General features: G+C 68.3%; 4 protein-coding genes across 8 annotated transcripts; 3 read left to right on the top strand and 1 right to left on the bottom strand.

Annotated features, from left to right (window-relative positions):
- Positions 1-420: 420 nt before the first annotated feature.
- Positions 421-7,451, bottom strand: RCOR2 (REST corepressor 2; the record flags this gene model as incomplete). Its single annotated transcript, XM_068171328.1, is given in 11 exon segments — positions 421-498; positions 632-802; positions 1,825-1,888; positions 4,550-4,674; positions 4,901-5,062; positions 5,159-5,211; positions 6,612-6,657; positions 6,659-6,693; positions 6,784-6,840; positions 7,324-7,378; positions 7,380-7,451. Coding segments are annotated over 11 exon segments (918 nt in total), but the record flags the coding sequence as incomplete, so codon positions are not given.
- A 3,069-nt stretch (positions 7,452-10,520) lies between these two features.
- NAA40 (N-alpha-acetyltransferase 40, NatD catalytic subunit) lies at positions 10,521-16,674 on the top strand. Of its 5 annotated transcripts, XR_010993441.1 has the most exons (10): positions 10,524-10,672; positions 12,695-12,790; positions 12,954-13,006; positions 13,099-13,194; positions 14,095-14,253; positions 14,390-14,473; positions 14,598-14,675; positions 14,891-14,954; positions 15,538-16,301; positions 16,423-16,674. XR_010993441.1 is itself a non-coding variant. In XM_068171324.1 (8 exons), exons 1-8 carry the CDS (start codon positions 10,667-10,669, stop codon positions 15,677-15,679), a joined length of 714 nt encoding a protein of 237 aa, XP_068027425.1. In that variant the 5' UTR covers positions 10,523-10,666; the 3' UTR covers positions 15,680-15,778. The 5 variants fall into 5 exon arrangements, 1 of the variants encoding a protein (XP_068027425.1); XR_010993443.1 differs by lacking the exon at positions 16,423-16,674 and having other exon boundaries at positions 10,521-10,672; positions 14,598-14,749; positions 15,538-15,561; XR_010993442.1 differs by lacking the exon at positions 14,598-14,675 and having other exon boundaries at positions 10,523-10,672.
- A 370-nt stretch (positions 16,675-17,044) lies between these two features.
- Positions 17,045-21,133, top strand: STX5 (syntaxin 5). The gene is made up of 11 exons (XM_068171326.1): positions 17,045-17,259; positions 17,542-17,782; positions 18,104-18,174; positions 18,884-18,939; positions 19,077-19,147; positions 19,248-19,364; positions 19,474-19,530; positions 19,688-19,769; positions 19,866-19,966; positions 20,108-20,229; positions 20,313-21,133. Exons 2-11 carry the CDS (start codon positions 17,561-17,563, stop codon positions 20,470-20,472), a joined length of 1,059 nt encoding a protein of 352 aa, XP_068027427.1. The 5' UTR covers positions 17,045-17,259; positions 17,542-17,560; the 3' UTR covers positions 20,473-21,133.
- Positions 21,134-21,307: 174 nt separating this feature from the next.
- LOC137461645 (nuclear RNA export factor 1-like) lies at positions 21,308-27,489 on the top strand (the record flags this gene model as incomplete). Its single annotated transcript, XM_068171325.1, is given in 11 exon segments — positions 21,308-21,436; positions 22,128-22,261; positions 22,263-22,321; positions 22,429-22,555; positions 24,029-24,112; positions 24,242-24,313; positions 24,315-24,347; positions 25,892-25,972; positions 26,098-26,167; positions 26,270-26,358; positions 27,466-27,489. Coding segments are annotated over 11 exon segments (804 nt in total), but the record flags the coding sequence as incomplete, so codon positions are not given.
- Between the last annotated feature and the right edge of the window lie 6 nt (positions 27,490-27,495).

Here is a 27,495-nt window from a genome sequence, read left to right as displayed (position 1 = left end):
CCTCCTCTTCCTCACCCCCTCCCCCTCCTCTTCCTCACCCCCTCCCCCTCCTCTTCCTCACCCCCTCCTCCTCCTCACCCCCTCACCCCCTCCTCTCCCTCCTCACCCCCTCCTCTCCCTCCTCACCCCCTCCCCTTCCTCCTCACCCCCTCCCCTTCCTCCTCACCCCCTCCCCTTCCTCCTCCTCACCCCCTCCCCTTCCTCTTCCTCACCCCCTCCCCTTCCTCTTCCTCACCCCCTCCCCTTCCTCCTCCTCACCCCCTCCCCTTCCTCCTCCTCACCCCCCACCCCCTCCCCTTCCTCACCCCTCCTCTTCCTCCTCACCCCCTCCCCTTCCTCCTCACCCTCACTCCCCTCCCCCTCCTCACCCTCTCCCCTCTCCTTCCTCACCCCTCCTCACCCCTCACCCCCCAGCCTCACCTCGGGGGGCCGCAGCCCCTCGATGCCTCCCTCCAGAGCCTGTTTGAGGCCACTGTTGATCTGCTTGATCCTCTGCACCTGGGGGCGGCTCAGCTCTCACCCGGGGGGTGGGGGGCACCCAGAGCCGGGGCAGGGGGGCACCCCCAGAGCGGTGCCCGGCCCGCCCCGGGGGGCTCACAGCCCACCCCCCCCGCCCCGGGGGGTCCCGTACCTGCCGCTTGAGGGTGACCAGCTGGCAGTCGAGCTGCCGCAGGGGGCCGTGGCCCCCAGCTCGGGGTTGCTGCTGACGCTGCTGAGGTCCCTCCCTGCTCAGCCGCATGCCGCGGGGGGGGCGGCGGCGGTGCCGCGGCGGGGGGTGGGTGCCGGTACTGGGGGGGGGTCCCTTGCGCCCCCCCGGGCCGGGGCTGGGCAGCCTGGCAGGAGGGGGGACGGCTCAGGAGAGGTTGCCGCGACCCCCAACTCCCCCCCCCGGTGTGTCCTCACTGCCCCCCAGAGTGTCCCCACAGCACCCCAGAGTGTGTCCCCCCCGGGTCCCCACTGTCCCCCAGAGTGTGCCCACAGCACCCCAGAGTGTGCCCCCCCCCCCGGGTCCCCACAGCACCCCAGAGTGTCCCCACAGCACCCCAGAGTCACCCCCCAGGTCCCTACAGCACCCCCGGGTCCCCCCCGGGTCCCCACTGCCCCCCAGAGTGTCCCCACAGCACCCCAGTGTCCCCCCCCGGGTCCCCACAGCACCCCAGTGTCCCCCCCCGGGTCCCCATAGCACCCCATAGTGTCCCCACAGCACCCCAGTGTGTGTCCCCCCAGGTCCCCATAGCACCCCAGAGTGTCGTTCCCACCCCCCCGGGTCCCCAGTGCCCCCCAGAGTGTCCCCACAGCACCCCACTGTCCCCCCCCCCGGGTCTCTACAGCACCCAGTGTCCCCCCCCCAGTGTCCCCACAGCCCCCCCGAGTGTCCCCCACAGCACCCCCAGAGTGTGCCCCCCCCGGGTCCCCACTGCCCCCCCAGTGTCCCCCCCCCAGCACCCCACTCTGTGCCCCCACCCGGGTCCCCCCTGCCCCTGAGTGTCCCCACAGCACCCCACTGTGTGCCCCCCCCCAGAGTGTCCCCACAGCACCCCAGAGTCACCCCCCCGGGTCCCTACAGCACCCCCGGGTCCCCCCCGGGTCCCCAGCGCCCCCCCAGTGTGTCCCCCCAGCACCCCACTGTGTGCCCCCCCCGGGTCCCCCACCGCACCCCAAGCTCCCCCCAGTCTCTCCCCATTGCGCCCCCGCAGGGCCCTGCCCTGCCCCACGGTGTCCCCAGGGCTGTCCCTTTCTGTCCTCCTGCTGTGTCCCCACAGTTGGGGACCCCCGGGGACCCCCCCCCCCCTCCCCCTCTCCCCCCCTTGCCCCCCTCCAAACCTCTCTTTTGGGGTCTGGGGGCTCGGTGTCCCCTCTCGCAGGGCGCTGCTCCTCGGGGTCGTCGCTGCTGTGGGGACAGGGAGGGAGGGAGGGGGGAGGTTGGGGGGGGAGAAGTGTGGGGGGAGGGGGGGTGCTGGGGGGGCAGAGTATGGGGGTGCCAGGAGGCTTTGGGGGGCTGGGGGTTGTTGGGGCACCCCCACATTAACCATGTGAAAGGGCTGGCTGTGGGGCTGGGTGGCTGGGGGGGCAGGGGGGACAGGTTGTGGGGTGCAGGGGGCTGTGTGTTTGGGGGTGCAGGGGGGCAGGTTTGGGGGTGCAGGGGGCTGTGTGTTTGGGGGTGCAGGGGGGCAGGTTTGGGGGTGCAGGGGGGCTGTGTGTTTGGGGGTGCAGGGGGGCAGGTTTGGGGGTGCAGGGGGGGCAGGTTTGGGGGTGCAGGGGGGCAGGTTGGGGGTCCCTGTCCTCCCGGTCCCTGCACCCCAGCAGCTGCCCTGTGGGGGGTGTCTGTGGGGCTGTGTTTGAGGGGTGCAGGGGGGGCAGGTTTGGGGGTTCAGGGGGGGCAGGTCTGGGGGTTTGGGGGGGCAGGTTTGGGGGTGCAGGGGGCGGGGTTTGGGGGGTACCTGTCCTCCCGGTCCCTGCACCCCAGCAGCCGCCCTGTGGGGGTGTCTGTGGGGCTGTGCTTGGGGGTGCAGGGGGCTGTGTTTTTGGTGGGGGCGGGGGGGTCAGGTCTGGGGGTTTGGGGGGGCAGGTTTGGGGGTGCAGGGGGCTGTGTGTTTGGGGGGTTCAGGGGGGCAGGTTTGGGGGTGCAGGGGGGGGCAGGTTTGGGGGGTCCCTGTCCTCCTGCTCCCTGCGCCCCAGCAGCGCCCTGTGGGGGTGTCTGTGGGGCTGTGCTGGGGGCTGTGTGTTTGGGGGTGCAGGGGGGGGCAGGTTTGGGGGTTCAGGGGGGGCAGGTTTGGGGGTGCAGGGAGCTGTGTGTTTGGGGGTTTCAGGGTGGCAGGTCTGGGGGTTCAGGGGGGCAGGGTTTGGGGGTGCAGGGGGCAGGTTTGGGGGGTCCCTGTCCTCCCGCTCCCTGCGCCCCAGCAGCCGCCCCTGTGGGGGTGTCTGTGGGGCTGTGCTGGGGGCTGTGTGTTTGGGGGTTCAGGGGGGCAGGTCTGGGGGTTCAGGGGGTGTAGGTTGGGGGGTTCAGGGGGGCTGTGTGTTTGGGGGTGCAGGGGGGCAGGTCTGGGGGTTCAGGGGGTGTAGGTTGGGGGGTTCAGGGGGCTGTGTGTTTGGGGGTGCAGGGGGGCAGGTCTGGGGGTGCAGGTTTGGGGGGATTCAGGGGTGCAGGTTTGGGGGTTCAGGGGTGCAGGTTTGGGGGTTCAGGGGGTGCAGGTTTGGGGGTGCAGGGGGGCTGTGTGTTTGGGGGTGCAGGGAGCTGTGTGTTTGGGGTTTCAGGGGGGCAGGTCTGGGGGTTCAGGGGGTGCAGGTTTGGGGGGTGCAGGGGGTGCAGGTTTGGGGGTTCAGGGGGGGCAGGTTTGGGGGGTGCAGGGGGCAGGTTTGGGGGGTCCCTGTCCTCCCGGTCCCTGCGCCCCAGCAGCCGCCCTGTGGGGGGTGTCTGTGGGGCTGTGTGTTTGGGGGTGCAGGGTGTGTGGGGGCAGGTTTGGGGATTCAGGTGGGGCAGGTTTGGGGGTTCAGGGGGGCAGGTTTGGGGTACCTGTCCTCTCAGTCCCTGCGCCCCAGCAGCCGCCCTGTGGGGGGTGTCTGTGGGGCTGGTGCTGGGGGCTGTGTGTTTGGGGGTTAATGGGAGCAGGTTTGGGGGTGCAGGGGGGCAGGTCTGGGGGTTTAGGGGGGGCAGGTCTGGGGATTTGGGGGGGCAGGTTTGGGGGGTGCAGGGGGCAGGTTTGGGGGGTCCCTGTCCTCCCGCTCCCTGCGCCCCAGCAGCCGCCCTGTGGGGGTGTCTGTGGGGCTGTGCTGGGGGCTGTGTGTTTGGGGGTTCAGGGGGGCAGGTCTGGGGGTTCAGGGGGTGTAGGTTGGGGGGTTCAGGGGGCTGTGTGTTTGGGGGTGCAGGGGGGCAGGTTTGGGGGTGCAGGTTTGGGGGATTCAGGGGTGCAGGTTTGGGGGTTCAGGGGGGTGCAGGTTTGGGGGTGCAGGGGGCTGTGTGTTTGGGGGTGCAGGGAGCTGTGTGTTTGGGGTTTCAGGGGGGCAGGTTTGGGGGTGCAGGGGGGTGCAGGTTTGGGGGTTCAGGGGGGGCAGGTTTGGGGGGTGCAGGGGGCTGTGTGTTTGGGGGTTCAGGGGGGGCAGGTTTGGGGGGTTCAGGGGGCGGGTCTGGGGGGTACCTGTCCTCCCGCTCCCTGCGCCCCAGCAGCCGCCCTGTGGGGGGGTCTGTGGGGCTGTGCTGGGGGCTGTGTGTTTGGGGGTTCAGGGGGGGGCAGGTTTGGGGATTCAGGGGGGGCAGGTCTGGGGGTTTGGGGGGGCAGGTTTGGGGGTGCAGGGGGGCGGGTCTGGGGGTTTAGGGGTGCAGGGGGCGGGTCTGGGGGGTACCTGTCCTCCCGCTCCCTGCGCCCCAGCAGCCGCCCTGTGGGGGGGGTCTGTGGGGCTGTGCTGGGGGCTGTGTGTTTGGGGGTTCAGGGGGGGGGGGCAGGTTTGGGGATTCAGGGGGGGCAGGTCTGGGGGTTTGGGGGGGGCAGGTTTGGGGGTGCAGGGGGCGGGTCTGGGGGTTTAGGGGTGCAGGGGGCGGGTCTGGGGGTACCTGTCCTCCCGCTCCCTGCGCCCCAGCAGCCGCCGCGCCTGCCGGTCCATGACGCTGGTCCTGCTCCGAGTCTTCTTCCAGCTGTAGTAGTACTTCACCAGGCTGGGGATCAGCTTGTCAGGCAGCTGGGGGGGGGGGGTGGGGGGCACAGGGTGGGTGGGGGGCTCCAAGAGGGGGGGTGGGGATCAATTTTTGGGGCGGGGGGGGGGGGAAGGGGCACAGCCTGGCCCGGGAGGGGATGGGCAGGCCCCCAGGCTGCGCTGTGCTGGGGGCAGGGCAGGTCCGGGGCTGTGCTTCCATGGATGGGGCTGGGGGAGGGGGCTCAGGGGGGGTCGGGGGGGGGGTCTGTACCATCTGCTGGATGCGGGAGAAGCTCTTCCCGTGGAAGCTGAAGGCCTGCTCGAACAGCACCTTGTCCTCCAGCGTCCACTCGTCCGGGAAGGGAGTGAAGTTGCCCAGGTCCGCCAGAGACTTCTCCACGTCGTGCTTGTGCCACAGCAGCATCCCCAGCGCCTGGGGGGGGGGTCGGGGGGGGTCGGGGGGAGGCTGAGCAGGGCCCCCGGGGAGCGGCCTGGGGGGTGGGAGGGCAGGAGGGGGGCAGGGAGTTACCTGCTCGATGTTGTAGCCGTGCTTGTCCTTGGCCATGGCCAGGTACTTGTCCACTGGGAGGCAGAGCAGGGGTTAGGGGGGGCAGAGGAGGGGGGGAGAGGAGGGGGGTAAGGGGGGGGACAGGAGGGGGGTTGGAGGGGGGGAGAGGAGAGGTAAAAAGGGGGGTGGGGGTAAATGGGGGGGGCGAGGGGGTAATAGAAGGGGATGGGGGGGTAAAGAGGGGGGCAAAAAGGGGTCGTGGGGTGGTGGAGGGGGGCTGGGGGTAAAGGAGGGGTAAAGGAGGTAAGGGGGGGTCAAGGGGGTAAAGGGGGGGTCAAGGGGCAGGAGAGGGGGGGGTTGGGGGGTAAAGGGGGGGGTCAAGGAGGTAAAGGGGGGGCCAAGGAGGTAAAGGGGGGGTCAAGGGGCAGTAGAGGGGGTGTTAAGGTGTAGTAGAGGGGAGCTGGGCGGTAAAGAGGGGGTCAAGAGGGCAGGAGAGGGGGGCTGAGGGTTAAGGGGGGGTCAAGAGGCAGGAGAGGGGGGCTGAGGGTTAAGGGGGGGTCAAGGGGTAGTAGAGGGGGGCTGGGAGTAAAGGAGGGGTCAAGGAGGTAAAGGGGGGGTCAAAGGGCAGGAGAGAGGAGCTGGGGTAAAGGGGGGGGTCAAGGGGGTAAAAGGGGGGGTCAAAGGGTAGTAGAGGGGGGGTCAAGGGGGTAGTAGAGGGGGGGCTGGGGTAAAGGGGGGTCAAGGAGGTAAAGGGGGGTCAAGGGGCAGCAGAAGGGGGGCTGGGGGGTAAAGGGGGGTCAAGGGGTAGTAGAGGGGGGCTGGGGTAAAGGGGGGGGGTCAGGGAGGTAAAGGGGGGGTCAAAGGGCAGGAGAGGGGAGCTGGGGGTAAAGGGGTCAAGGGGGTAAAGGGGGGGGTCAAGGAGTAGTAGAGGGGGACTGGGGTAAAGGGGGGGGTCAAGGAGGTAAGGGGGGGTCAAGAGGGTAAAAAGGGGTCAAGGGGTAGTTAGAGGGGGGGCTAGGGATAAAGGGGGGGTCAAGGGGCAGGAGAGGGGGGGTCCAGGGGCAGTATGGAGGAATCAGAGATGGTAAAGGAGGAGTTGGGGTAAGAGAGTTTGGGAGGGGAGCAATGGGGGGGGGGTCAGGAGGTGAGGGGCTGGGGCAGCAAAGGGGGCTGGGGGCTATGGGAGGGCAAAGGGGGGGGGGTCGAGAGGGGGTCCCATGAACTCAAGGGGGGCGGGGGGGGGGGGGGAGGGGCAGGGCAAGGTGAGGTCAGAAGAGGCAAACCAGCAGAAACTTGGGGGGGTGATGGAGGTGCAAAGGGGAATCAGAGGTAACGAGGAGGGGGTTGAGTCAGTAATGAGGAGGGGGGGGGGGGGTTCAAGGAGGGTGGGGCTGGGGGTTGGGGGGGGCACCCCGCAGCCCCCCCCCCAGCTCAGAGCCTCCCCGGTGGGGGGGGGGGGGGGGGGGGGGCTCACATTTGGCATCAGAGACGCAGTGGTTGGGGGCCCAGACCAGCATCCCCCTTCAGCTCCTTGCTGCTGTAGCGGGCAGGGCTCTCTGGGGGGGGGGGCAAAGAGAGGTGAGGGGGGAGGGGGGACACACACACGAGACCACCCCCCCCCCCCCCCCAAACCCAGCCATCCCTACCTGGTTTGCAGTCGGGGATCACCGCCTGGTAGTCAGCCCCCACCCGGATCATGCTGTCTGGGGAGGGGGTGGGGGAGAGAAGAGGAGAAGAAGGGGGGGGGGGGGGGGGGGCGGGAGGTGAAGCGGGGCCAAGCCGCCCCCCCCCCTCCCCACCCCACCCCACCCCCACCCCCCGGGGCCGTTCCCTGGGCGGGGGGTCGCGGCTGTGCCCCCTCCCCGCCGCCGAACAAAGCCGGCGGCTGAGCGCACACGCGGGCGGCAGGGACAATGGGGACAGGGCTTTGTTCCCCCCCACCGCCCCCGCCGTGGGTCCCCCCCCCACGCCAAACCCCCTCGAGGGGGGTGGGGAGGGGGTTACGTGAACGCAGCCCCCCCCCCCCCCAATTCGGCCGCAGGTTGGGGGGGGGAGCTGCAGAGGGATGCTTGGAGGGAGGAGGGGGGGGGGGGCGCGGGAGTTGGGGGGCTCAGGTCGGGGTTTGGTTAGGGGAGGGGGGCACGGAGTAGGGGGGGGGGGGATGTTTAGGGGAGGGGGGCGCTCACCGTGGCTGTGTTCGTCCTCGCTGGCCTCGTCCTCGGAGGCGGGGGGGGGCTCCTCCGCCGGCCGCCCCCACCTTGGCGGCTCGGCTGCGGGACAGGATCCCCGAGGGCTTCTCCATCACCGACGGCATCGCTAAGGGGAGGGGGCGAGGGAGAGGGGAGGGGGCGAGGGAGAGGGGGGGTGGGGGGCACCCTCAGGTCTCCACCCCCTAGACCTTCCCCCCCCGCCCTTCCCTTCCCCCCACTCCCCCCCCTCCTCGCTCCGAAAGGCGCCGCGGGGGTCGGGGGGGGCTGAGCCCCCAGCGCCGCTTGTCAAACTTTGGTGCTGTTGGGGAGGGGGAAGAGCGAGAGGGGGAGGGGGAGGGGGGGGGGGCCCCCAAATTCCCCCTTCCTACACTCCCTCCGAGCCCACCCCTCCGAGCCCCCCTCCTCAATTTTCCCTCTCCTATTTGGGGAGGGGGCTACGGAGGGGCTTGGGGAGCTGGGGGGGGTGGGGGGGGATTGCTGGGGTGGTGCTGAGGGGGTCAAAGGGAGGGTTGGGAAGATTAAAGGGTAGGGGGGGGGTAGGGGTCTTGGGGGGTGGGGGGCGTCCCGTTGCCCACCGCCGTGCCCGGGACCGATCGCCGCCGGCCGCTGCCGCCGCCGCCAAAGTAGTTCCAGCAGCGGCGGCAGCTCCCCCGCCCCCCGCGTACCCCTCCGCCGGCAGCGAAGGGCTTTGGGGGGGGGGGGGTCCGCAGACCCCAGCCCCGCAGCTCAGACGGGAGCCGTCGGGGGGGGGGGGAGAGATGCGGGGATGTGCTCCCCCCCCCCCTTCGCCCCCCAGCGTGGCAGGAGGGAACAAAGGGCTGGGGGGGGGGGGGGGGGGGGCACAGAGAGGCTGCCGCGGGGCTTTCCCCCCTGCCCTCCCTCACCGCTGCCCTGCTGCTCGCCCCCCAACCCCCCGCGGACCTGCCCCGCACCGCCCGGGCAGAGGTGGTCGCTGCGGGGGGGGGCGGCAGGCTGAGGGCTCCCACGCAAGGGCTATGGGGCCAGGCTGCGAGGCAGCCCCAGAGCCGTGGGGCTGCAATGGGGCAGGCTGCGGGGCTGGAGCTGGGTCTAGCTCTGGGGCTGGCTCGGGGCTGGATCTGGGGCTGGATCTGGGTCTGGATCTGGGGCTGTGTGGGGCTGGCTCGGGGCTGGATCTGGGGCTAGCTCTGGGGCTAGCTCTGGGGCTGGCTCTGGGTCTAGCTCTGGGGCTGTGTGGGGCTGGCTCTGGGTCTAGCTCTGGGGCTGGCTCTGGGGCTGTGCAGGGCTGGCTCTGGGACTGACTCGGGGCTGGCTCTGGGTCTAGCTCTGGGGCTGGATCTGGGTCTAGCTCTGGGACTGACTCGGGGCTGGATCTGGGTCTAGCTCTGGGGCTGGCTCTGGGCTGATCTGGGGCTGGATCTGGGGCTGTCTCGGAGCTGGATCTGGGTCTGTGCAGGGCTGGCTCTGGGTCTGGCTCGGGGCTGGATCTGGGTCTAGCTCTGGGGCTGTGTGGGTCTGGCTCTGGGGCTGGCTCTGGGCTGGCTCTGGGTCTAGCTCTGGGGCTGGCTCTGGGTCTAGCTCTGGGGCTGGCTCTGGGGCTGGCTCTGGGGCTGGCTCTGGGTCTAGCTCTGGGGCTGGCTCTGGGGCTGGATCTGGGTCTAGCTCTGGGCTGGATCTGGGTCTAGCTCTGGGGCTGTGTGGGTCTGGCTCTGGGACTGACTCGGGGCTGGATCTGGGTCTAGCTCTGGGGCTGGCTCTGGGCTGGATCTGGGGCTGGGTCTGGGGCTGTCTCGGAGCTGGATCTGGGTCTGTGCAGGGCTGGCTCTGGGGCTGGCTCGGGGCTGGATCTGGGTCTAGCTCTGGGGCTGTGTGGGTCTGGCTCTGGGACTGACTCAGGGCTGGATCTGGGTCTAGCTCTGGGGCTGTCTTGGGGGCTGTCTCAGGGCTCTGCGGGGCTGCCTTGGGGCTGGCTCTGGGGCTGGCTCTTGGTCTTTGTGGGGCTGCCTTGGGGCTGGCTCTGGGTCTAGCTCTGGGGCTGGCTCTGGGGCTGGCTCTGGGTCTAGCTCTGGGGCTGGCTCTGGGGCTGGCTCTTGGTCTCTGTGGGGCTGCCTTGGGGCTGGCTCTGGGTCTAGCTCTGGGGCTGGCTCTGGGGCTGGCTCTTGGTCTCTGTGGGGCTGCCTTGGGGCTGGCTCTGGGTCTAGCTCTGGGGCTGGCTCTGGGACTGACTCGGGGCTGGATCTGGGTCTAGCTCTGGGGCTGTGTGGGGGCTCTGCAGGGCTGCTTTAGGGCTGCCTTGGGGCTGGCTCTGGGGCTGGCTCTGGGGCTGGCTGCGGGTCTAGCTCTGGGTCGCTGCGGGGCTGGCTTTGGGGCTGCCTTGGGTCTAGCTCTGGGGCTGGCTCTGGGTCTTGCTCTGGGGCTGTGTGGGGCTGGCTCTGGGTCTAGCTCTGGGTCTCTGTGGGGTTGCCTTGGGGCTGGCTCTGGGGCTGCCTTGGGGCTGAATCTGGGTCTAGCTCTGGGTCTGGCTCTGGGTCTGGCTCTGGGGCTGGCTCGGGGCTGGATCTGGGTCTCTGTGGGGCTGCCTTGGGGCTGTGCGGAGCTGGGTCTGGGGCTGGCTGTGGGGCTCTGCAGGGCTGCTTTAGGGCTGCCTTGGGGCTGGCTCTGGGTCTAGCTCTGGGGCTGGCTCTGGGGCTGACTCGGGGCTGGCTCTGGGTCTGGATCTGGGGCTGGCTCTGGGTCTAGCTCTGGGTCTGGATCTGGGGCTGGCTCGGGGCTGGATCTGGGTCTGGATCTGGGGCTGGCTCTGGGGCTGGATCTGGGTCTGGATCTGGGGCTGGCTCTGGGGCTGGATCTGGGTCTAGCTCTGGGGCTGCCTTGGGGCTGGAACCTCCGCGCGCGGGGGGGTGTCTCCCTCAGCGCGGGGCGGGGGCGGGGCGGGGCCCCTCCTGCTTTCCCGCCCTCACCCCCTTTTTTTTTTTCAACCAATCAGCGACGAAGTCGCCTTCGCAGGCGGAGGAGCCTCCACGTGCCGGCTGCCCGCCCCCACCCGCCCCCCGCCCCCCCCCCTTTACGGCTCGCCCGCTCGCTGGCGACTCCGCCCCGGCCGCTTAGGCGCAGGCGCAGGAGGAGCGAGTCGGCCGTAGGCAGGCAGGCCGGCCGGCAGGCAGGCGCGGGCGCGCGTGCGTGCGTGCGTCTCGCGCTCCTCCCTCCCTCCCTCCCTCCCTTACCCCTAACCTACCACCACCCTCTCCCCCCCAGCTATACATCCGGCGCGCTCCCGCGCGCGCCCCGCTCAGTCCCCGCCCGCGCCCGCGCGCCGTGCGCAGCCGCCGCCGCCGCCGCCATGGGGGTGAGTGCGGCCGGGCACGGCCCCGGGGGAGGGGGGAGGCTCGGTCCCGGTGGGGGGGAGGGCAGCCGGCAGAGCGGCCTGGCCGTGGAGGCTTCGCTGGAGGCCATTCGGGGCCGGCCGAGGCGGTCTGGAGCGTCCCGGACGCGGGGGGTGGGGGGTGGTGGGGTGGTGTTGAGGCCTCCGGGGGGGGGGGGGGGGGCTCCTAGGAAGGGTCTTTGAGGCCTCTTGAAGGGGACCCTTGGGGCCCATCCGGGACGAGGAAAGGTTCCTGTGAGGGGGGGGGGGGGAGCTGAGAGAGCCTCTGAAAGGGGTTGGGGGGCCGGTGGGGGGGAGGGGTCTCAGGGACCCCTGAGGCGCTTGGGGGTGGCCGGTGGGGGGGGACACACCACACCCCCCCCCCACCCCCACCCCCCCCCCGAGGGCAGTTTGGGCTCTTGGAGGAGCTCTTGGGGAGCTTTGGGGCTGGCTGAGAGGAGTTGGCTTTCCCCTGGGGTGGGGGGGGGGGGTCTGGGGGCTCCTCTTTGGGGGGTGGGGGGGTGGGGGGCTGGAGCTGCCCGGGGACGCCTGGGACTGGGTCAGGGTCTGCTTTGGGGCGCTCTGGTTGGGGTTGAGGTTGGGTTGGGGTCGGTTTGGGGTTGGGGCTGGGGCTGGTTTTGGGCTGGGGCTGGTTTGGGGTTGGGGCTGGTTTTGGCTTGGGGTTGGGTTGGGGTTGGGGTTGGTTTGGGTTAGGGTTGGGGTTGTGTTTGGGGTTGGGGCTGGTTTTGGCTTGGGGTTGGTTTGGCTTGGGGTTAGTTTGGGATTGGGTTGGGGCTGGTTTGGGGTTAGGTTTGGGGCTGGTGTGGGGTTGGGGCTGGTTTGGGGTTTGGGGTTGGGGCTGGTTTGGGGTTGGGGCTGGTTTGGGGTTGGGGCTGGTTTGGGGTTGGGGCTGGTTTGGGGTTGGGGCTGGTTTGGAGTTGGGGCTGGTTTGGAGTTGGTTTTGGGTTGGGGTTGGGGCTGGTTTGGGGTTGGGGTTGGTTTGGGGCTGGGTTGGGCTTGGGGTTGGGGTTGGTTTGGGATTGGGTTGGGGTTGGTTTTGGGTTAGGTTTGGGGCTGGGTTGGGTTGGGGTTGGGTTTGGTTTGGGCTTGGGCTTGGGGCTGGGTTGGGGTTGGGTTTGGTTTGGGGCTCGTTTGGGGCTGGTTTTGGGTTGGGGCTGGGTTGGGGTTGGGGTTTGGCTTGGGGTTGGGTTGGGGTTGGGTTTGGGGTTGGGGCTGGTTTGGGGTTGGGGTTGGGTTGGGGTTGGGTTGGGGTTGGGGTTGGGTTGGGGTTGGTTTGGGGTTGGGTTGGGACCCCCTGAAGGGATTTTTGAGGCTCCCTGATCGCTTTTTGGGGCTCTTTAGGTTTGTTTGGGTTTATATTCTGCATCCCCCCTCCCCCCCCCCGGTTCTGGCTGCGTTTAACTTGGGTGAAAGTGGAGCTCAGGAAGCCTGAATCCCCCTTGGACACCCCCCTGGGTGGTCACTCCGTGGGGCTGGAGGGATCCTAGTGGCCTTATGAGCCGTTTTGGGGTGAAATCACCGAGGTTTAGGTTATTTGGTCGGGGGGGGGGAGGGGCACAAACTCCTACAACTTGAGCCAGAGGAACCCTCGAGGCACTAAGTCCATTCAGCTGCTGCTGCTGCTGCTGCCACCGGCTCGCCCTTGCTGACCCATTTGCACCCTGGGGAGCCCTCAGAGCGGCTGAGGAAGGGTTCAGCCCTCCCCAAAACGCCCCTTTTTTTTTACCCCCCCCCCCCAAAATCCCTGCAGGCTGAGGATTTGGGGGGGGGGAGGGGGAATGAACCTCTCCCTTCCCAACTTGCTGATTGGTTTTGCTCTCTGGGGGCTTCGATGCTTCGCTGGCTCCGGGGCAAGGCTTTGCTGGGGGGGCTGGAGGTGGGGGTGGGGGGGGGTGGGGGGGGAAGAAAGCTTGTGCTGGGCTGGGACACCCCCCTCCCCACTAAGTTTGGTGCCAATGGAGGGTTCTGGCTGCCCCTGGGCCACAGAGGAAGTCGAGCAAGGGCAAGGAGAAGAAGCAGAAGCGGCTGGAGGAGCGGGCGGCCATGGACGCCGTCTGCGCCAAGGTGGAGGCTGCGAACAAAGTGAGTGTTGAAAACCGGGGTGAGGGACCCCCACACCCTCCAGAATGAGCAAAGTCCCTTCCCCCCCCTCCCCCCCTCCCCAGCCACCCCCCTCCTCCCCTGTTGGTGCTTCCTTGGGGTTGGGTGGGTGTTTTTTTTGGGGGTGCTGTTTGCTCTCTTCCAGCTCCAAGATCCCCTGGAAGCTTTCCCAGTGTTCAGGAAGTATGACAGGAATGGGTGAGTGGTCCCAGTTTGTTCCCATACCCCCCCAACACGCCCCCCAGGCCCTTCCCCTGCACCCACCCCCCTGCTGCTTCCCTCCTTGGCAGCCTGAACGTGGCCATCGAGTGCCGGCGTGCGGCGGGGCTGGAGCCAGCCACGCTGGACTGGGCCTTCGAGCTGACCAAGGCCAACATGCAGCAGCTGTGAGTGGGGTTGGGGGGCAAAGGCCCAGAGGGGTGGGGGGAGCCCTTAGGTTGCTGAGGGTTGGGGGTTTGTGGCCCCCAGGGGGGCTGAGGGTGGGGGGTTTTGCAGACCCAAGGTTGGGGTTGGGGTTGGGTTGGGGCTGGGGTTGGGTTGGGGTTGGGTTGGGGCTGGGGTTGGTTTGGGGTTGGGTTGGGCTTGGTTTGGGGTTGGGTTGGGCTTGGTTTGGGGTTGGGTTGGGCTTGGTTTGGGGTTGGGTTGGGCTTGGCTTGGGGGTTGGTTTTGGCTTGGGGGTTGGGGTTGGGTTGGGGCTGGGGTTGGGTTGGGGGTTGGGGTTGGTTTTGGGTTAGGGTCGGTTTTGGCTTGGGGTTGAGGTTGGGTTGGGGCTGGGTTGGGGTTGGTTTTGGGTTGGCTTGGGGTTGGCTTGGGCTTGGGGTTGGCTTGGGGTTGGTTTGGGGTTGGGTTTGGGTTGGGGGTTGGTTTTGGCTAGGGGTTGGGGTTGGGTTGAGGCTGGGCTTGGTTTTGGGTTGGGCTTGGTTTGGGCTTGGTTTGGGCTTGGATTGGGGCTGGGCTTGGATTGGGGCTGGGGTTGGTTTGGGGCTGGGGTTGGTTTGGGGCTGGGGTTGGTTTGGGGCTGGGGTTGGTTTGGGGCTGGGGTTGGTTTGGGGCTGGGCTTGGGGCTGGTTTGGGCTTGGGGCTGGTTTGGGCTTGGGGCTGGTTTGGGCTTGGGGCTGGTTTGGCGCTGGGGCTGGTTTGGGGCTGGGGCTGGTTTAGGGTTGGTGTTGGTTTGGGGTTGGGGCTGCTTGCTTGTTTTCCTCCCCATACCCCTGAGGTGTTTGGAGGTTTCCCCCCTTCCCCTCCCCCCTGTTGGGAGCTCTCAGCTCTGGCTGCCTTCCCCCCAGCTATGAGCAGAGCGAGTGGGGCTGGAAGGAGCGGGAGAAGCGCCAGGAGCTGCGGGACGACCGCGCCTGGTACCTGCTGGCTCGGGAGCCTGGCGCCGGCCCCGTGGCCTTCTCTCACTTCCGCTTCGACGTGGAGTGCGGGGACGAGGTTCTGTACTGGTGGGTACCGGGGGGGGGGGGTGTGGTGGTGGGGAAGACTGGGGAGCACCCCAAAACGAGCTGGGGGCCCCCCCAAAGCACGGCTGCTCTGTGCTTTCTAACCCTGGGGGATGCTTCCCTCCCCTTCCCTTGGCAGCTACGAGGTGCAGCTGGAGAGCAGGGTCCGGCGGCGCGGCCTGGGCAAGTTCCTCCTGCAGATCCTCCAGCTGGTGGCCAACAGGTGACAGCCCCACAGCTGCCTGCCTTTATTTTTTGGGGTGAAACCGGATGGTTTGGGGGCTTGCTGATCGCACCCCACCCTCCCTCCCTCCCTCCCTCCTCCCCCCTGCTCTTGGCCCCCCCAGCACGCAGATGAAGAAGGTGATGCTGACGGTCTTCAAGCACAACCACGGCGCCTACCAGTTCTTCCGGGAGGCTCTGCAGTAAGGCTCTCCGCAGCCCCAAATCCGCTGCTTTCCAGCCCGGGGGGGGGCCTGGCCGTGCCGTGCTCTCTGCAGTAAGGCTCCACAGCCCCAAACCCGCTGCTTTCCAGCCCGTCCCCGCAGCCGCTGGGAGGAGGAGGAGGAGGAGGAGGAGGGGGGCGGGGAGGGGGGCGGGGCTGGCTGTGACCGAGCTCTCCTGCGCACTGTCGTTGCAGAGCGCTGGCAGCGTGGCCGGGGCCGGGCCTCGTGGGCAGGAGGGGCAGGGGCAAGCCCAGCGAGGTGGGTGCTCGGGGGTGGCCCTCGGCGCCGGGGCCCGGCAGGCAGGCAGGGACTCTCTTTTTTGAGGTGGGGGTGGGGGTGGTGGGGTTTGACCCCAGTTTCTGAGGGGGGGTTGGGGGTGTGTTTGTCCCCTTCTCAGGGGGTTGTCCCCTTCTCAGGGGGGTCTGAGCCCCTCTGCAGGGGAGTATTGCTCCTTTCCTGGGGGGGTTTCAACCCATTTTCTGAGGCCTTTTTTTTTGCCCTTTGCTGGGGGGGGGGTGGTTCTGCCTGCCTCTTTTTTTCTAGTAGGTGACTTTGAACTCCTCTTCCTCCCAGGAAGTTGTTTGAACACCCCCCCCACCTCTTTTGGAGGGGATTTAACCCCATTTTAGGGCAACATAGGGGTGTGAGTCAGTGTCACAGTGGGGTCAGGGTGTCACAGTGGGGTCAGGGTGATGTGAGGCAGGAGTCAGGGTCACAGAGGGGTGAGGGGGGGGTCACAGGGGTCGTTGTCAGGGGAACTGTGGTGACAAGAAGCAGGGGGTGGGGGGGGGGTCAGGGTGTGGCAGAGGGTCAGGCTGACCCTGTCCCTGCCCCCCCCCAGGTTCGAGGTGGACGCCACCTCTCCCAGCGTCTCGGGCTGCTGCGGGGACGATGCCTCCTACGAGATCCTCAGCCGCAGGACCAAGTTCGGGGAGAGTCACCCCCACGCCGCGGGGGGGCACTGCGGGGGGTGCTGCCACTGAAATCCCCCCACCACCATCCCCACCCCCCCCACCAGATCATCGGAGTTGGCCCCCAAAACGCCTGGAGAACAGAGACTCAGCCTGGCTGCACCCTCCTGCCGTGCCTCTGCTCACCGAATGGGCGATGGGACCACGCCCCCCCCCCCACGCCCCCCACCCTCTGCTCTTGGTGGGGGAAAGGGGGCAGGGATGATTTGGGGGCTGGGAAAGAGGCTTCTTGACCCTTCTGCTGGCTTCCGGTTGCCTGGCAGGAGCTGAGACCCCTCCTGCCCTCCCCCCTCCCTCTCCTCTCTTTTCTGTTTCGTTGGTTTGGGTTTGTTTTGGGTTTTTATTTTCTCAGCGACTTTTGTCTGTTTGTAATAAATAAAGGAAAACAAAGCAGCGCCTGGAGTCAGGTGGTTTGGGGCGGGGTCTGGGCGAGGGGGACGGAGCTTGCTGCCTGCCTGCCTCCCTCCCTCCTTCCTTCCTTCCTTCCCTCCGGACGTGACGTTCTGGCAGCTCCGGTTCCACCATGCCGCCGCTCGTCCGCCTGGCCGCTTCCCTCCTGCGCTCCGCCGCCCGCCCCGCCCCGCCCCGGCGCAGCATCATCTCGGGGCCGCCGCAGCACCCGCTGGGGCCGGGGGTGAGTGCGGGGGCGGCGGCGGAGGGGAAGGGAAGAAGAGAGCCCGGGGTGGTGGCGGTGACCTTGTCCGGGGGCGGGGAGGAGCAGGAGGAGCTGGGCGCTAACGGCGCTGCGCCCGCAGGAGAGCGTCGTGGGCTTCGCCCTGCTCTTCGCCGCCTGCATGGGGCCGGCCGCCTGGGTGCTCGCCCACCTCGACGACTACAAGAAGCGGGACTGACCCTCCCCCACCGCCCATCCCCTGCCGGGGACCACGCAGCGCCGCCGGGACCACCCAGCGCCGGGACCAGCGGGAGCGCTCCTCGGGGCTGCCCCCAACCGCCGATGGGACCTTCCCTGCTGCCCCCTCGCCTGCAATAAACGCCGTTGACACCGCCCTCGGCTCCGCGCCTTTCCCCTCCCGGGGGGCGGGGAGGCGTGGGAGAGGGGTCCTGCCCTGGGGAGGGGGCTTTGAGGTCGCTGTGTGACGTCATGGGGAGGTCACGGGACGGGAGGGGGCGGGCTGGTGGTGTGGGGGGGTCTGGTTGCTGAGGACGATGGCAGTGGGCTGCCAGGAGCGGGGCTGGGTGCTGGGGCGGGTTCCTATTGGCCGCGTGGGTTGCCAGGGGCAGGGCTAGGTGCTGGGGCGGCTTCCTATTGGCCGCGTGGGTTGCCAGGGGCGGGGGCTGCGCGGGGTCAGTTGCCGAGGGGCGAGAAGCCGGCGCTGGTTGCCAGGGGTGGGGCCTGTCGCTAGGGGCGGAGCCGCTCCCCCCTCCAGCCCGGTCTCCATGGGCCGAGCCCATCGCTAAGGCTCCCCCCCGGCGCTACACTTCTGGTAGCCTGCCGGGAACTTCCGGTATCATGACTTAAGGCCAGCCAATAGGCTGCGACTTCCGGCACATGACGCGCGACGTGGCAGTGACGTCAGCGCGGCCGCTGGATCCCGGTAGCGGCGCCAGGCCCGGCCAGAACCCGAGTCCCGGTGAGCGCGCGGGGGAGGCGGGGCTGAAGGCGGCGGCGCGAACGTGGCCCCGCCCTTCCCGGGACACGCGCGTCCCGCCCCCTACCCCGGAGGGCTCCCGGGCGAGCAGCAGAGACCGAGAGCCGCTGGGGGGGGGGGGGGGGGGCGGCCGCGTCCCGGCTGCCAGCGGCCGCTGGGTGGAGCCCGGGGCCTGCTGGGGGGCTCCGGGCGGCACCGAGGGGCTCCGGCCCCCCGCGGGGAGGTGGTGGAGGGTCCCGCTCTCACCCTTTCCCCCCCCGGCAGCGGCGGGTGATGAGCACCGATGAACGCTCGGCGCCGGCACGGCTCTAGGCAGCGGGAACCGGGAGTCTACCTGGGACCGCCCCAGACCCAGGCCCTGCACCCCCCACCCCTCGGTGTCGCCGCCCCCTCCTCGCCCCTGCCGCCGCCGCAGCTGCCTCCCCCCCCTATCGCGGACGCCATGTCCTGTCGCGACAGGACCCAAGAGTTCCTCTTCGCCTGCAAGTCGCTGCAGGGCCGGCAGGTGGGTGCCGGGGGGGCAGATCCTCCGGGATGCTCCCAGCTCCGTTTGCCCCTTCCCCTCACCCCGGCGATCCTCCTTTGCCCCCCCTTTTACCCTGGGCAGCCCCCAGCTCTCCCCCCACATCCCCTGGGGGTCCCTCTCTGCCCCCCCAGCCTGGACGTCCCTCCTTTTATCCCCCTCCCCACTACCCCGGGCTCCTTCCTCTGTCCTCTCTCTGCCTTTAGCTTTTCACCCTGAGGTTCTTCTTTGCCCAGCCCCCCAACTTGGGGTCTCCCTTTGCCCCCCCCCCCCCCCAATCCTGACCCTCCCCTTTCTCCCCAGGATGGGGCCCAGCCTGGCAGAGTGGCCCCCGGGGGGGGGCGGCAGCGGAGCGAGTTCAGCCTCATGGCCAAGTGAGGAGGGGGCCCTGGGGGCGGGGGGGGTGATGGGATAGGAGGGGGTTGGGGTTCCAAGGGGTACCCTGAGGGGAGTGATGGGACAGGAGAGGTTTGGGGTTCCAAGGGGTACCCTGGGGGGGTGATGGGACAGGAGGGGTTGGGGTTCCAAGGGGTACCCTGAGGGGAGTGATGGGACAGGAGAGGTTTGGGGTTCCAAGGGGGTACCCTGGGGGGGTGATGGGACAGGAGGGGTTTGGGGTTACAGGGGGTACCCTGAGGGGGTGATGGGACAGGAGGGGTTTGGGGTTACAGGGGGGACTCTGGGGGGGTGATGGGACAGGAGGGGTTTTGGGGTTACAGGGGGTACCCTGAGGGGAGTGATGGGACAGTGGGACAGGAGGGGTTTGGGGTTACAAGAGCTAGGGAGGAAGGACAGGGAGTCCTGGTGGGGGGGGGGCAGGAGGGGGCTGGGAGGAGGAGGAGGAGGAAGGTGATGGGGAGTGGACAGGAGAGGTTTGGGGCTCCCAGGGGTGGTGGGAAGACAGAGGGGCCCCCAAGGAGGGACCAAATGGGGGTCGGGGGGGCAGGAAGGGTTAGGGTCCCTAGAGAACAGGGCCATGGGGTGGGATAGGACGGGAGGTGGGGGAGGGGAGGGGTCTGTGTGGCTGCCCAGCGCCCCCCCCCCCCCCCCCCGAGCCCTAACCGCCCCCCCCGGCACCGCCAGGCGCATCGGGAAGGACCTCAGCAACACCTTTGCCAAACTGGAGAAGCTGACGATCTGTGAGTGACCCTGGAGGGCCCTGGGGGGGAGGTGGGGGGGAGGGGAGGCAGGGGAAGGGGAGGTGCTGGTGGGGGGGGACAGGACTGCAGCCCTCCCCCTCCCCTCCCTTCCCCCCCTCCCCTTTTTCCGCTGGCAGTGGCCAAGCGCAAGTCGCTGTTCGACGACAAGGCAGTGGAGATCGAGGAGCTGACCTACATCATCAAACAGGTGGGGTTTGGGGGGGGGGTGGGGGGACTTGGGGGGGGGGCCACTCGGGGGTGTCCCTGACCTCCATGTGCCCCCCCCCCCCCCCCCCTCCTTCTTCCAGGACATCAACAGCTTGAACAAGCAAATCGCTCAGCTGCAGGAGGTGGTCCGTGCCCGGGGTGGGCAGAGCGGGCGCCACATCCAGACCCACTCCAACACCGTGGTGATGTCGCTGCAGGTGGGGCTGGGGTGGTGCTCAGGCTTTTGGGGGGGCCGGGGGGGGGGTTGCACTTAAAGCTCTCTCCTCACTGATCCACGTTCCCCCCCTCCCCAATTTCTCTCCCCAGTCCAAGCTGGCCTCCATGTCCAACGACTTCAAGTCGGTGCTGGAAGTGCGGACAGAGGTGAGAGGTTTCCTTTCCCCTCTCCCCCCCATCCCCTTTCTGCTCCTCCCCCAGCCCCATTTATACCCCCTGAGCCTCATATTCTCCCCCTAACCACCCCCCCCCCCCAGCCCCATTTTCTGCCCCTGCCCCCCCTGATTCCTCCCTTGCTCCCCAGAACCTGAAGCAGCAGCGCAGCCGCCGGGAGCAGTTCTGCCGCTCCCCGGTCTCCGCTTTGCCTCTCGCCGCTGGTAACCTGGGTGAGTCCTGGGGGGGTGTGTGGGTGAGGCTGAGGGTCTGGGGGGGTTCCTCACTCCCCCCACACCCCCCAATCTGCCCATCCTCCCCCCCCCCAGGCAGCTCCACCATGCTGCAGGATGAGCCACAGCGCTCGGGGGCCGTGGCCATCGAGATGGACTCCCGGACGAGCCAGCAGCTGCAGCTGATCGATGAGCAGGTGGGGACTGGAGCCTTGGGGGGGATGTCCTACAGCAACCCCACCTTGAGTGACCTGGGTGGGGGGGCTCAGACCTTCTTCCCCCCCCCCAAGTCTCCCCCAGCTGAACTTTTTTTTCTCCATCCCTGACCCCCCTTGCAGGATTCCTACATCCAGAGCCGGGCAGACACGATGCAGAACATCGAATCCACCATCGTGGAGCTGGGCTCCATCTTCCAGCAGCTGGCACACATGGTGAAGGAGCAGGAGGAGACCATCCAGAGGTGCCAGCCCTGCCCTGCCCTGCCCTGCCCACCCTCTGTGTCCCCCTCCCCCTCACCTCCCTGTCCCCTCCTGCCCCGCGCAGGATCGATGCCAGCGTGGAGGACGCTCAGCTGAACGTGGAGGCAGCGCACGGCGAGATCCTGAAGTACTTCCAGTCAGTGACCTCCAACCGTTGGCTGATGGTGAAGATCTTCCTCATCCTCATCATCTTCTTCATCGTCTTCGTCGTCTTTCTGGCCTGAGCCACCTCCTCCCTGGGGCTCCCCGGCCCTGGGACAGACAAGGCTGGGTCCAGGCCTCGCTGGGCTCGGAGACGGACGTTGGCGCGGGGATGGGGAAGGGTCCCGCTCTGGGGGACCCTCCAACCACCCCCCAAGGACCTGAAACTGCCCTCTGGGGGTCTTCAGACTGCTACCAAGGACCTCGTGCTGCACCTTGGGGACCTCAAAACTGTAACCTGGGAACCCCCAGCCTCCTCCTGGGGCCTAAGCTGACTCTGGGGACCCCCTTTTTTTCTTCCTGGGTGGGTGGGGGGCAGCCCCCCGGCTCCCCTCCTGCGTGTCCCGCAGCCTACGCCGAGGCTGCTCCCTGCACCTACCTGGTCATGGTGGCTGTGGATCCTCCTGGGGGACTGGACCCCAGCAGGCCTTGGACCCCTGTGGAGGGCTGCAGCCCCCATAAAAGCTCTGGGACCCCCTCCTGGGTGGCTGTGGCCAGCCTGGCCCCCTGAGCTGGGCTGGGCTGTGGGGACCCCATTTAAACCAGTCTGGCCTCTGTGGAAGGCTTTGGGCCTTCCAGCGAGGGTAAAGAAGCCAGTTTGGCTCCCCTGGGGGGGGGGGGGGGCTGTGGGACCCCTGGCGGGGGCTCGCAGAACCCCATTAAAACCCTGCGACGCCGTTTTCACTCCTCGCTGCCTTTTGTGCCGAGCCGGGACTCGAACCGGCGAGCTGCGGGTTTGGGGTGCGCGGCGTCGGCGCGCGGGGCGGGGCCGCAGCCCGGAGTCTGGGGCTGCCCTGCAGGGCGGAAGTGGCGCGCGCCGCGGGGGGAAACGACGACGCTCTGCGGGCGGAAGTGGCGTCAGGGGCTCGCTGCCCTCCGGGCGGAAGTGACGCAGCGGGCCGGGGGGGGGGGCGCCGCGGCGGGGAGGCCGCGGGTGCCGGTAGCGGGCAGCGGCGATGGCGGAGGAGGGCAAAGGAAGTTACAGCGGTGAGCGGGAGCCCGGCGGGGCGGGGGGGGGGGAGCGCGGGAGGAGGGCTGGGGGGCGGCTGCGGGCGGCCCCAGGGCCGCGCGGGGCCGGGGGAAGGGGCAGCGCGGTAGGCCCCGTAGGGTGGGAGGCGGCGCCGGGCCCGGTGTGTCGGCCGGGAGAGGGGACGGAAGGGGGGGGCGGTGGGGGCCCGGGGGAGAGGGAGCAGGAGGCTGGGGCGAGGGGAGAGGGGGGGGCTTGAGGAGTCGGGAGCGGGGAGGTAGGGCCTAGGGGCTGGAGGAAGGGGAGAGGGAGTGAAGGGGGCCTGGGGAGGGAGGAGATCGGAGGGATGGGGAGGGGGGACGGAGCCGGGAGGGGGGCGGAGGAGAGCAGAGAAGGGTCTGGGGAGAGGAGAGGAGAGGAGAGGAGAGGTGGGGGGCTTGGGGAGTGCGGCTGGAAAGAGGGGGCGGGGGGTCGGGGAGCTGGGGTCTGGAGATGTGGGGCGGGGAGGAGAGAGAGAGGGAGAGGCTGGAGCGGAGACCTGGAGCTGTGAAGGGAGGAGGATGAGAGGGGTTGGGGGAGAGAGATAGAGGGAGATGGGGAGATAGAGGAGGCCCGGGGAGGGAAGCTGAGGGCTGGGAGCAGCTGGGGGAAGGCTGGGGGCCGGACAGAGCCCGGGTGCTGAGCCGGCGCCCCCCCCGTGCCGTGGGGCAGAGCACGATGACCGCGTCGGCGGCCGGAGCTTCCCGGGCCGAAAGAAGAAAGGCCGGGGCCCGTTCCGCGGCAAGATGTACAGCGAGCTGAGCCACCGGCCCCGCGGCCGCGGCGGCTTCCGTCCCGCCCGCGCCGGACGAGGACGACGGCGACGTCCCCATGAGCGAGCCCCACGACGGCTCCCGCGGCCGATAGTGAGTGCCGCCGGCGGCCGGGGGAGGGGAGGAGGGGGAGGGGGAGGGGGAAGGGGGACGCTCGGGGCACCCCCAAACCTCGCCTCCCTTTCTTCCCCCGTCCCCAGCTTGCCCTACGGGCCGCGGCCGAGCCGCCCGGCCAACATCCACATCACCGTCCGACGGGACCCGGCCGAGCGCGGCGGCGGCAGCAGCCGGGACAGCGGCGGCCGCAGGAACTGGTTCAAGATCACCGTGAGTGGGGGGGCTATTGGGGGGATCCCCCTGACGCTCCTCCCCGGGGCTGGGCGCCTCGACCACCCCCACCCCCCGTCCTGCCTGGGCTGCCGGGGGGGCGGGGAAGGGTCGTGGCCGCTGTCGCCGCGCTGGCGATGGGGAGGGGGCTGGGGGCAGCCTGGCTGCGGTCCCCTGCTCACCGCCCCTGAAGGCTGGGGGCAAGCCCTGGGGGTGGCCTCTGGCTGCCTGCCTGCGGCTCCCTGCGAGGAGCTTGGGGGTCGGCTGAGGGCTGGGGCTGCAGGAAGCAGCCTGGGGGTCGGCCCAGGGCAGGGGGAGGTTGGATTAGAGCAGTGATTGCTGCCCCTGGGGGGGGGGGGTGGGGGTGTGGTGGTGTCAGGGACTGGAAGAGGCTTTTGAGGAGGGGTCCCCAGGCTGGGCAGCTCCAGAAGGGGCTCCTGAGAGCCTGCTGTGGCCTTTGGCTGCCCCTGGGTGGGCCCTGGGGGTTCCCTCCTTGCCTTTTGCGCTTCTCCCTTTTTGCTTTCAACTTTGCTCTCGTTTTCTCTTGAGTCTCTTGGCTCTTTCTCTACTGTTTCCTTTTCCTTCCTCTTCTCTTTCTCTTTCTTTTCTTTTATTTTTCTCTTTCTTTCCCTTCCTCTTCTCTTTCTCTTTCCTTTCCTTTTCTCTTCTTTTTCTTTTCCCTTCCTCTTCTTTCTCTTTTCTTTCTCTTCCTTTTCTATTTTTCTTCTTTTCCTTTTCCTTTTCCCTTTCCCTTTTCTCCTTTTCCTTTTCCTTTTCCCTTTCCCTTTTCTCCTTTTCCTTTCCCTTTCCCTTTCCCTTTCCCTTTCCCTTTCCCTTTCCCTTTCCCTTTCCCTTTCCCTTTCCCTTTTCCTCCCCTCCCCTCTCCCTCCTCTCTCCCTCCCCTCTCCCTCCTCTCTCCCTCCTCTCTCCCTCCTCTCTCCCTCCCCTCTCCCTCCCCTCTCCCTCCCCTCTCCCTCCCCTCTCCCTCCCCTCTCCCTCCCCTCTCCCTCCCCTCTCCTTCCTTCTCCCTCCCCTCTCCCTCCCCTCCCCTCTTCTCACCTCTCCCTCCCCTCTCCTCCCCCTCCTTCCTTCTCCCTCCCCTCTCCTCTCCTCTCCTTCCTTCTCCCTCCCCTCTCCCTCCCCTCCCCTCCCCTCCTCTTTCCCTCCCCTCTCCTCGTCTTTCCCTCCCCTCTCCTCCTCTTTCCCTCCCCTCTCCTCCTCTTTCCCTCCCCTCTCCTCCTCTTTCCCTCCCCTCTCCTCCTCTTTCCCTCCCCTCTCCTCCTTTTTCCCTCCCCTCTCCTCCTCTTTCCCTCCCTTCTCCCTCCCCTCTCTCTCCTCTTTCCCTTCCCCCTTCCCTTTCCCCTTTGTGCTTTTCTTCCCTATCTTTTTTCCTCTGTCCTTTGCCTTTTTCCCCACTCTTCTTCCTCCCCTGGCCCAGCAACTGACTCCCCCCCCTTTACCCCTGCCCCCCAGATCCCCTATGGGAAGAAGTACGACAAGTCCTGGCTGCTGAGCTCCATCCAGAACCTCTGCAGCGTTCCCTTCACGCCGGTCGAGGTCAGCAGGGCCCCAGGCCTTGGGGGGGGGGAGGTTCCTTCCCTTCCCAAATCAGGCTGGGGGGGTCACCCTCCCCCCCTCAGTGACCCCCAGAGCCCTCCAGCTGATCCCCTCCCCTCCCCCTCCCAGTTCCACTACGACCACAACCGGGCCCAGTTCTACGTGGAGGACGCCACCACGGCCAGCGCCCTCAAGCAGGTCCTCTCGCAAGATCACCGACAGGGACAACTACAAGGTGGGGGCTGCTGGCCTGTCCCCAGCCAGGGGGGTTGAGGGGGGGCTCTCCATCATTTTCCTCCAGTCCTGGCTCACTGGAGGGGTCCCAGATGACTGGAAGCTGGCCAGTGTGGTCCCCATCCATAGGGAAGGTTGGATGGAGGAGCCTGGAAGCTCCAGGCCTGGCAGCCTGAGCTCAGTGCCAGGGAAAGTGATGGAGCAGATTATCCTGGGGGCAATCACACAGCACTCACAGCATGGCCAAGGGCTCAGGTCCAGCCAGCATGGGTTTAGGAAGGGCAGGTCCTGCCTCTCCAACCTGATCTCCCATGCCCAGGGGACTGCCTGGTGGATGTGGGGCAGGCTGTGGATGTGCTCTGCCTGGACCTCAGCAAGGCCTTTGACCCCATCCCCCCACAGCAAACTCCTGGCCAAGCTGTCAGCCCCTGGCTTGGACAGCAGCTCTCTGAGCTGGGTGAGGAACTGGCTGGAGGCTGAGCCCAGAGAGTGGTGGTGAATGGTGCCACAGCCAGCTGGCAGCCAGGCACCAGTGGTGTGCCCCAGGGAGCAGTGCTGGGCCCTGTGCTCTTTAACATCTTCAGTGATGATCTGGATGAGGGCATTGAGTCCATCAACAGTGAATGTGCAGCTGACACCAAGCTGGGAGCAGAGGTTGGTCAGTCAGAGGGCAGAAAGGCTCTGCAGAGGAACCTTGCCAGGCTGGACAGAAGGGCAGAGGCCAACAGGATGGCATCCAACAAGTGCCAGGGGCTGCACTTTGGCCACAGCAACCCCAGGCAGAGCTCCAGGCTGAGAGCTGCCAAACAGAGAGGGAGCTGGGGGTGCTGATTGACAGCTCCCTGAACATGAGCCAGCAGTGTGCCCAGGGGGCCAAGAAGGCCAAGGGCATCCTGGCCTGCAGCAGGCAGAGTGTGGCCAGCAGGAGCAGGGAGGTCATTGTGCCCCTGGACTCTGCATTGGTTAGGTAAAACCTTGAGTGCTGTGTCCAGTTCTGGGCTCCTCAGTTTAGGAAGGACATTGAGAGACTTGAAGGTGTCCAGAGAAGGGCAACAAGGCTGGGGAGGGGTCTGGGGCACAGCCCTGTGAGGAGAGGCTGAGGGAGCTGGGGTTGCTTAGCCTGCAGAAGAGGAGGCTCAGGGGAGACCTCATTGCCCTCTGCAGCTCCCTGCAGGGAGGTTGTAGCCAGGTAGGGGTTGGTCTGCCAGGCAAGCAGCACCAGAACAAGAGCACACAGCCTCAAGCTGTGCCAGGGGAGGTTTAGGTTGGAGGTGAGGAGGAAATTCTTCCCAGAGAGAGTTGTTGGCCCTGGGGATGTGCTGCCCAGGGAGGTGGTGGAGTCCCCAGCCCTGGAGGCGTTCCGGAGGGGCTTGGATGTGGCACTTGGTGCCATGGGCTGGGCATGAGTTCTGTGGTGAGAGGTTGGACTGGATGATCTTGGAGGTCTCTTCTGACCTTGGTGATGCTGTGAGGCTGTGGCTCAGGCTGCCCCCCCAGCCCCTGCCCCCCCCGGGGTGCTGATGCTGTCTCCCCCCCCCCCGGCAGGTGGTGATCGTCATCAACAACTCCGCCCCGCCGCAGTCGCTGCAGAACGAGCTGAAGCCCGAGGAGGTGGAGCAGCTGAAGGTGAGCAGGGCAGGGGGAGGAGGGGGAGGAAGAGGCAGCAGGAGCCCCCAGCTGGAAGAGGAAGAGGAGGAGGAAGAGCTCAGCCTCACTTCTCCCCCCCCCACCTTGCTTCCCCTTCCTCTCAGCTCTGCATGAGCAAGCGCTACAACGGCTCCCAGCGGGCGCTGGACCTCAAGAGCCTCCGTGGGGACCCTGGTGAGCGAGGGGCAGGGCAGAAGGGGGGGGGGAAGGGGGAGGGGGGGTGGGCAGGGGCAGCCTCTCACCCCCCTCCCCTTGCTGTTCCTGCCCCCTCCCCAGATTTGGTGTCCCAGGGCATCGACATGGTGCTGAGCCAGCGCAGCTGCATGGCAGTGGTGCTGCGCATCATCGAGGAGAACATCCCCGAGGTGGGCAGCAGGGGAGACACCCCCTGGGCGCTGGGGGGGGTGGGGAGCAGGGGGGGAGACACCCCTGGGTGCTGGGGGGGTGGGGAGCAGGGGGGGAGACACCCCTGGGTGCTGGGGGGGGTGGGGAGCAGGGAGGGACACCTCTGGGGGGGGGAGGGGGAGACACCCCTGGGCTCTGGGGGGGGGTGGCATTGGGTGGGAGGGGTGGGCACAGGGTACAGGGGGGGTCACCCTTGGGCTCTGGAAGGGGGACATACACCCCCCCTGGGCTCTGGGGGGGGGGGGTGGGCAGCAGGGGGGGGAGACCCCCCTGGGTGCTGGGGGGGGTGGGGAGACACCCCTGGGCTCTGGGGGGGGATGGGGGGGAGACCCCTGGGCTCTGGGAGGGGTGGGCACAGGGTAGGGGAGGACACCCTTGGGCTCTGGGAGGGGGACACAGAAACCCCTGGGCTCTGGGGGGGGTGGGCATTGGGTGGGAGGGGGTGGGCACAGGGTAGGGGGGGACACCCTTGGGCTCTGGGAGGGGTGGGCAGCAGGGGGGGGGACACCCCTGGGCTCTGGGAGGGGTGGGCAGTGGGTGGGAGGGGTGGGCACAGGGTAGGGGGGGACACCCTTGGGCTCTGGGGGGGTAGGGGGAGACCCCTGGGCTCTTGGAGGGGTGGGGGGTGAGACCCCTGGGCTCTGAGGGGGGGTGGGCAGCAGGGGGGAGACCCCTGGGCTCTGGGGGGGGTGGGCATTGGCTGGGGGGGGGGACACCCCTTGGGCTATGGGAGGGGTGGGGGGACACACCCTAGGCTCTGAGGGGGAGTGGGGGATGAGACCCCGGGCTCTGAGGGTGGGGGTACAGGGTGGGGGGGACACCCTTGGGCTCTGAGGGGGGGTGGGCACCAGGTTGGGGGGTGAGACCCCTGGGCTCTGGGGGGGGGTGGGCATTGGCTGGGGGGGGGACACCCCGTGGGCTCTGGGTTGGGTGGGTCAGCAGCGGGGGGGAGACCCTTGGGCTCTGGGGGGGATGGGCAGCAGGGGGGGGGACCTTTGGGCTCTGGGAGGGTTGTGCCCCCCCCAATCCATGCCCTGTGTGCCCCCCCCGTGCCCCCCCCCCCCCAGCTGCAGTCCCTCAGCCTCAGCTCCAACAAG

Source organism: Melanerpes formicivorus, unplaced genomic scaffold (genome assembly GCF_026170545.1).
Source record: "Melanerpes formicivorus ecotype bairdi unplaced genomic scaffold, bMelFor1.0.p_v2 SCAF_2778, whole genome shotgun sequence".
In the NCBI taxonomy this organism is placed as follows: domain Eukaryota; kingdom Metazoa; phylum Chordata; class Aves; order Piciformes; family Picidae; genus Melanerpes; species Melanerpes formicivorus.
Note: the sequence above shows the minus strand (reverse complement) of the source record. Positions and strands in the feature narration are given on the sequence as shown.